Source organism: Macaca nemestrina, chromosome 3, assembly GCF_043159975.1.
Source record: "Macaca nemestrina isolate mMacNem1 chromosome 3, mMacNem.hap1, whole genome shotgun sequence".
Taxonomy (NCBI): Eukaryota; Metazoa; Chordata; class Mammalia; order Primates; family Cercopithecidae; genus Macaca; species Macaca nemestrina.
In genome coordinates, this window is record NC_092127.1 from 137534022 (window position 1) to 137542241 (window position 8220).

At 41.7% G+C, this 8220-nt stretch overlaps 1 protein-coding gene across 1 annotated transcript in view; it reads right to left on the minus strand.

Annotated features, from left to right (window-relative positions):
• LOC105477384 (betacellulin) overlaps nucleotides 1–7504 on the minus strand; it is a 50332-nt gene extending 42828 nt beyond the window's left edge. Inside the window, exon 1 of the mRNA XM_071093505.1 lies at nucleotides 7146–7504. Within this exon, the coding sequence (XP_070949606.1) occupies nucleotides 7146–7209 (64 nt within the window). The 5' untranslated portion in view covers nucleotides 7210–7504. The remainder of the gene's footprint in view (nucleotides 1–7145) is intronic.
• Nucleotides 7505–8220: the final 716 nt, after the last annotated feature.

Below are 8220 nucleotides of genomic sequence, written 5' to 3' on the forward strand. Positions count from 1 at the left end.
AATCCACAGTCTTGCAAAGAGGAAGATGTTATATTAGTAATTCATCCTGTTATGCAACTAGCTCATCACTTTAAAACAAGGCAACTGAATATGAATACTGTTAAACTTCCCATACCCATTTTGTAATTAATACCTCTAGTCTATGAGTCAGGTAAGTAATATACTACATATCCTCAGGAAAGAAAATGTAGAGAATAAATGAAAGTATTTCATGGTTATTTGACCTTGTTTAATTGATGTGAATTAAGATTAAATATTGCATCTCCCTCCAACCATCTAAAAAAGTATTTCATTGTTTCTTTAAATTATAACAATTAGATATACCGTTGAAATACTAAGATTTCTTTTTTTAAGATATAAATATGCCTGGAAAGGCTAGCCATCTTCAGCAATATAAAACATAAGAATTTTAATCAAATTGCTTCCCTCTTAAATTTGACTTGAGAGCATTCTTGACCAACTTTTGTATAATCCTTTGCAGATCCAGTACCAGCTGGGGTCTGGCACAGCCTAAGATCAATAAGCATAAAAGCAGGACATGGTAGGGTTGAAAGCACATGCGGAGTCATGAAGATCAGAATTTGAGTTCTAAGCATATGCTATGTTTTAGGGAAGCTACTTATTCTTTCACAGTGTTAGTTCCCACATTTATAAAGTCTTTTTTTCCCAGGTGCTGTTGTTACCCTAAGATGAACCTGGAGGACCTCCTGATTATGAGCCATCTCCAACCTAAGAAAGCCTGGCAATACATAATTAGGGAACACGGAAAAAGAAACATGAAACAAACCAGCAAACCAGTAAACCACTCATCTGGACCTTACACAAAAGGTGGGGCCAGCTTGTCCTCAAGCTGTAGGGAATAAGGTAAAAGGAAGTCTAGATATTTCCAGAGTATTTTAACAAATTCCCCAGATAAGGGACCACGTAATATTTTAAGTCTAACTTATAACAAAAAGCATGAATTTGTCTAAATTATAAAATCCCCTGCCTCCAGTTCCCAGGATATCCTACAGAGATAAAACTGTATCAAGAATTCAGGATTCTGACTAATGCCCTCATTTTGGAAATCGTGTTTTCTTAACCAGACATTATTTCCTTCAAAACTGCACAAAGTTAACTTTTGGTTTGAGATATTTGGGTCTACTTACTGCTACACACACAAAAAATGATAACTATTAATTTGTTAATTTGTCCACCTTTTAATTTTTCTCCCATTTTTTCCTTCACCACTACCAAGAAAGAATTGTCACTATTAGTGAATTTCCCCCTAATCTCTGCAGCCCGTAATAAATTCTCCTTTTCTGTGATCATATTTAATCCGTACTATGTAATTTAAACTTCCTTAAGGATTGAACTATTATACAATGTTTCATTTGGAATGAACATTTCTATCCTATGTAAGTCTTTCTAGAAAGACAATAGCTTACATTTAGGCTTTTCTCATTAATGTTTAATACAGTTTAGACACACTGTAAACAATATTAGACATACTTTAAAATAGTAAAATTAAAATAGTAAAAACTTTTAGGTCTGTCTTCCTCAGTATCACATGTTTAGAAATAATGATAGTACTTTTCATCAACCTGCCAAGTACTGTGCCATGAGCAAAAGAGTTATACATTTAGTTAGGTTAATGTTTTGCTAATGGCGATAGTCAGTAACCACCTTTCATGAACAAAACGCATACCAGGTCAGCCTATTTGGCAAAACCACAGTCAGCTGCCATCTCAGCAAGGAGCTGTGTATCAAAAGTAAGTCATCGTTAGCAAATCTGAAGACATTAAAGATAGGATACAAAGAGTTCTGGGAGAAAGCGAGTTTCTTACATTTTGATTATCAAAACTAGGAAAGTGTGTGTCAGGGAGAGAGGGAGTGGATGTGACTGTGTATGTGAGGAAACAGAAGAGTTCACATCAACATCTTTGTGATACGCTCTGAGAAGCCACTGACCTAGAAGAACTTCCTGGACTATCCCCACTGAGATTCATTCATTCAACCAGTATTTATTGAGCACCTACTATATACATAGGGACTGGGCTCTAACTGTAAACAACCCCTGCCGTCATGGAGCTTACATTCTAAGGAAACAATTCAAAGCACTTTTGAAAGCGTGGCCATGGTGGGCAAATTCCTGCCCTATTTTCCTTTGCCTGCCTCCACTGCTGACTATTATGGCAGTTTCCTTTGATCAAAGTACAAACTCTAACACTCCAATTGGCTTAATAAACACCGATTCTAGTTCTTTTTAGACAAATACCCATGAAATAATTGAAAAGTTATCTGAATATTCACAAAGGTAAAATAGTAATAATACATTGAATATTGCCTGCCAATTATTCTTCTAAAATCTTTTCCTGCATTTTCTCATTTTATCCTCAAAATAATTCTGTGTCTCTAAATGATAGTTACCTTTATTAAAATTCTATAGGTGAGAGAATTACACAAAAGGAGTTTAAGCAACGTTCTCAATGTTACAAGGCAACCATTATAGAATAACAACACTTATTCACGGCTATCTGTTCTTAAGCATCTGAAGAAATTATTTTGTCCAAACTTTCCTAAATTAATGTATTTTTCTTACATATGGAAACAACTTTTGGCATTGCATCATCATCCATTCTTCTAAAATGACAGTTTTATTTCTTTTTAATTAAGGCAATTCCTTATATAATTCAAATAAATCTGACAACCCGATTTTGATGAGATTTCCTAAAATATTAAAATTACCTTCTAAATATTTTATTTTACTCTGCTAGTGCAGTCTAACTTTTTTGTCTGATATCAATGCTAGGCAAGTGCGGTAAAGCTCTTCATTGCATAAAATTAGGATCAAAATTGGCAGGGAAAGAAGAATCTGTAGAGGCATTTATTTTTTCAAGAGTAGATATGCATTTTACTTTTGCAGCTTTATTTTTTACATTTGTTCCTTTTTAATGAAACCAGTCAAAATAAAACTGTTTTTGAGGATTTTTATCTATTACCTATTTCATAACTAGTGGGAGCAGGAATTTGAGAAATGAAGGCAACAAACAGTCTTCCCATTAATTAGTAGAACCTGATGACATTCAGGAAGTATCCAGAATCAAAATGTCAAAAAATTTTAAGAGGTATTGATAACAATTAATGATTTGTCCTGTGCTTTCCTACTGTCTATTATAATAACTCATGCTTATTCTATGTTTTGGGCACATTTTAAGTGCTTTACATAGTAATGCATTTAATTCACATAATTGCATTGGTCCTATTACTATTAGGTTTTACAGGTGAGGAAACTGGTCCAAGTAGGTTCAAGAGACTTGCCCGAAGTTTCAGAGCCAGCAAGTCACAGCACCAGGGGGCCATGCCCCAAAGGTCTGGTTGAAAGTCTACAGGCTTGACCACTACATGACCCTGCCTCAAGATATGCTCTTTTTACCAATTTTCAGTAATTACCATGTGGGTTCTATCAGGGAGACTATGAAGCAATGTCACCCCTTCTCCATCTGCCCAAAGGAGCATCCCCTAGGTGTTGGTGCTCTAAGCAGACTAAAGAATAACAGGAGTCACCCACATGTTCAAGGATAGAATCAGACTAGGATATCCAGACTGACACAGGCCAGACACAGTCCAAAATAAAGCACCTGGTCTGACCAATACCAACTGAACATTATCAGCCAGGCTAGCCTGGCCCTGGGCTAGGAGAAGCAGGGTTTCCTGGAAGCAAGGAAGAGCCAGGAGTCCAAGAATCTGCCAGAGAATAGCCAGAGCCAGGGATGGCACAGATGTGTGGGTAGGCAGTTGGGGAAGCAAAGGTGTAGGAGACAGCTAGGATGAGCTTACATGCTTTTTAAATAAGTCAAAAGAACTGGTTTCCAGTATTGGTTTTTCCTGTTATACGCAATGTGACATCTCTGCACTTGAGTGTCCTATGTCTCCTTAGATAGGACATTCTGTACTTGAATGTCCTATCTCTCCCTACCTAATTCAGCAACAAATATTTATCTGCTAAGATCTCTTGAGACCAGGAGTTTAAGACCAGCCTGGCCAACATGGCAAAATCCCATCTCTTCAAAAAAATACAAAAATTAGCCGGGTGTGGTGGCGAGTGCCTGTTGTCCCAGCTACTGGAGAGACTGAGACAGGAGGGTCACTTGAGCCCTGGAGGCAGAGGTTGCAGTGAGCTGAGAGATCATGCCACTGTACCCGAACCTGAGCAAAAGAGTGAGACTCTGTCTCAAAAAACTAAAAGAATAAAAAAAAAAGAAAGAAAGAAAGAAAAAGAAAATACAGTAGAGAAATATGAGCCCCTTTTGGAAAATCTCATTTTTTGAGAAAGTAAGATTAAATGGCTCAGGATTTCTACTGACTTAGAAAACACCTTTAAATGGTTTTAGAAAATAAAACCAAATTAATGCATATAAAGAATATCAATAACACATAAACATATAATTTATATTTATATTAAATGTATTTGTACCATATAATCTGCTTATGGCATACCTTCTTTTTATATCTCCAAACCCACTTCTGTCTTTATAAAATTTCCCAAAGAAAGTAGTACACAATTTGCATATGTTAGAATGGAAGTTATCCTGTAAAGATCCATCTACTAAATGCCAGATGTATTTAAGGAGCATCTACATTTATAATAAACATAAGCCATTTCTAATTTACATCACATGTTGTTTTGTTTACTTTTTGAAAAGAATGTAACATGGAAAGGGCAACACCATCTAATGAAACCTCTTCATTTGACAAATGAGAAAAACAATGCCCAGAAAGTTGTAACTTACAGACATCTTAGAGTCATGAAATGGCAGAACTGGAACCAGGACTCATGTCTGCTCAATGCCCACTCTCATCGCATTTCCACCATCTCTCTCTCACACACACATACACACACACATACACACCAGTGCCTCATGCATCTTATTGCTCACATTGTTTTCAAAAAGTCAATGGAACAACACGTGACATAATTTAGGAAAGAGACTTCAAAGTAAAGTGTGTGTGACAGAAATAGGACCACTTAATGGAAACAGTGATGCCAACAAATTACATCCTTTGGCATTCTGCAAGAAGTAGAGCTTTAAGGGGATCTAGAGACCAAATTCAATTTCCCAAGACAATCATTTAACAGGAGGGTTGTACATTTAGGTTACCCTGAGCGTACAATAGCACTAAATTAGAGTTTTGCTTTTTGTTTTTCATTTCTGTCTTTTGACAAGTTTTGAGAAGAAAATATTGTGTGATAGTAAAGGGGAAAGAATGTCCATCGACTTTAAATAGTCATTTCTACTATGACACTTCTGCTAAAACATCACCCTAATTTAGGCCCCAATTAGCTCATACCCGTATTACACCTATGAGACAATCAGGTCCTCTGGCCCACAGGCACCATCCCCTTCCTATACTGCACCTCACTGCCAGATTTATCACCTTTAAATCATTGTTTGCATCATATCACTCCCTAGTCAAGCCCTGTGATGGTGTGTGTGTGTAATAGCTTATTGATTCTTTTCCAAATATTCTAATCTGGCTTTTTCAGTTCTTCATAATGTGTCTGCCTCTCAGAAATTCTGCTCTTTCCAGTAAAGCACGCTCATTCACATCACCAACCCTTCACTAATGCTTTCTCTCTGGTCTCTGTTCCCTCTTTCCTCTCTACTATTGCAAACTCTACCCAAGCCTCAAGGCACGCATTGGTGCCCTCCATTCAGCCTTTCCCCACTATTTCAGGCCCCACTGCTGACCTCTCTCTCCCTTTTCTGATTTCATGAATTTTTCCACAGGTTACACTGCTGGGCTTGCATTTCCAAATTCAGTGTAAGTTCTAGGGCAGGAATCATGTTTTATTTTAGGAATCTCATGAGCCCTTTCCCCACCTCCATTCCTACATACCTCAGCACCTTGCTGACTATGACAGATTCTCAGGGAATACTTTGATTGTTGTACAGTTTAGACATGGTGGAGGAAGAGAATGTCAGCTACATGCAAGCAATGCTGGCAAAAGCATCAGGACGATTTCTGCGGTTAAGTTTCAGCCCCATTGCGCTTCTTCATGAATGTACACATTCACTCTACCACTAAATTGCTACTGACTCCTTCCCTTTCAGGGTTTGTTAAATAAGTTTATTTTCTCTAACCTTGGTCCTAAGTCTGATCCACCTCCAACCAAGTTCACTGTACCTTTTTAGCCACCTCTCTTACTCTAAGGACACAGTCAAATGAAAGTTTTCATTTAGGCTTCCTCTCTTTTTCCTCCATAAGAGGAATTCCCGTTCTTTTTCATTTGTGGTGTCCCTTTCCCAGGCTTGAGGGTAGGAGTGATATCATGGTGACACTTCAGCTGTGGAGACTCTCCTCCTACCACATAAATGCTCCAAACCCAGATATGTCTACAGCCCAGCTAAGATTAGAAAATGTCACTGAGTTCCCTTCCCTGCCCCGCAAAATGATCATGATGCAGAGAGCATACTTTGAGGAGTTGGGATTTTTCCTACCTAGAAGCCTTCTCATTACCTTTCCTCGGGGGAGGGGAAGGGGAGGCCTGCTTCCAGCGGCATCTGAAGTTCTAGCTGTGCTTTGTGAGTTCTGACTCCTAAGGAGGCAGGAGAGACCCTCTGGAGGGCTCTAGGCATCCTGCTACTTCTCCTCCTGCTGGCACTGTTCCCTAACGCCAGGTGATCACACCTCCAGTCAAAGAGTTCCCGTTCTTCTGCCTCCTGCAGGATATGCTTCTTGGTCTATACTCCCACGTGAGCTTCTTTAGTGGGTTTCCCTGCTCGCCCCCACCCCGCCCTCACTCGCGAGCACAGCGCCTCACCGCGGTGAATACCCCGCCGGCGCCGCCAGGCCCTCTGCTGTGTGCACAAGGCAACAGCTGGCGGCCTACTTGCAGCACTGGCAGCGAGGACCTCGGAATCGCTTCCGCCCTCGGGCCTCCTCACGCGTCTAGGGACTGCCTCCAACAGGTGCAGCCCCAGGTGCCCAATTGCCAGATCTTTAACCTCGCGCTCTCCCAGCCTTCAAAGTTCTCCAACCCGCGCCTGCCAGCCCGAGCGCGCCCTCTTGTCCAGATGCCAGCTCGGTTCAGGGTTCACCCTCCCCGCGACTCCAGCCCCAGACTTTCCTGATGGTTTCCAGTGCCCAGCACGGCCACTTACCCAGGGCAAGGGCCAGGAGCAGTGGCAGGGAGCTGGCGCCGCTGCCCGGGGCGGCCCGGTCCATCAAACCCGCTCTGCGGGGCCGGGCAGTCCCTAGACAAGTCTCCCTCCTTCTTCGCCCCCTTCCCGGGCCTCGGGCGCCTGAGAGGGTGCCTGGAAACTAATCCCGGAGCCAGAAGGAAACGAAACTACTTCCCAGGCTGGCACCCTGGCTACAGGGCAGGGAAACACCCAGGGCGGGCGGCCGGCCGGCTCCGTGAATGTCGTCGGGAGGAGGGAGCCTCCTATTTATCCCCGCTCCTCCTGCACACACCCCGCCAAAGAGGCGCAGGACTTGGTCCTGGGAGCCTCCACGCTGCTCCCACCCAAATTGCCCCACACCCATACCCACACCCACACCCAGGGACATATTCGGGCTGCCCTCGGACCAGCTCACCACTCCCCCTGCTGGGTCTCACCTGACTGACTGTTCATTTCCCTCCCCCTTAGAGCGTAAACAAGGTAGGGAGGGAGATGTAAAGAATCCGTGTGGAGGGGTGTCGGGGGTGCCCGTCGGGCCTGCAGGCTGACCTAAACTCCTGGAAGCCACTGAGGAAGAGTCAGAGACCCAAAGGTGTTCTGGAATTCTAACTTCCTTTATTTCAGAGGATTGCTAGTGTCATGGAGAAACCATAGTCACCATTCATTGTGGTTGACTTCAGGCATTTGATAATGCAGGCAATTTCAAAAGAGTCATTGTTGCCTTTTAAAGTCTTGAAGCCATAGCGAAACCTCGTCTCTACAAAAAATACAAAGGTAAATTAATAGTCGGGCATGGTGATGTGCACCCGCAGTCCCATCTATTCCCTGAGGCTGAGGCGGGAGGATCGCTTAAGCCTGGGAGATGGAGACTGCAATGAGCGGAGATCGAGCCACTTCACTCCAGCCTAGGCGCAAGGATGAGACACTGTCTCAAAACAATGACAACCAAAAAAAGAAAAAAGAAAAAAAAAAAGGAACAAAACAGAAAGAAAAGAAAAGAAATGAAAAAAGTCTTCAAGCTAGTGTCTTAGTTTCTAGGTGCATTGTCTTCTAA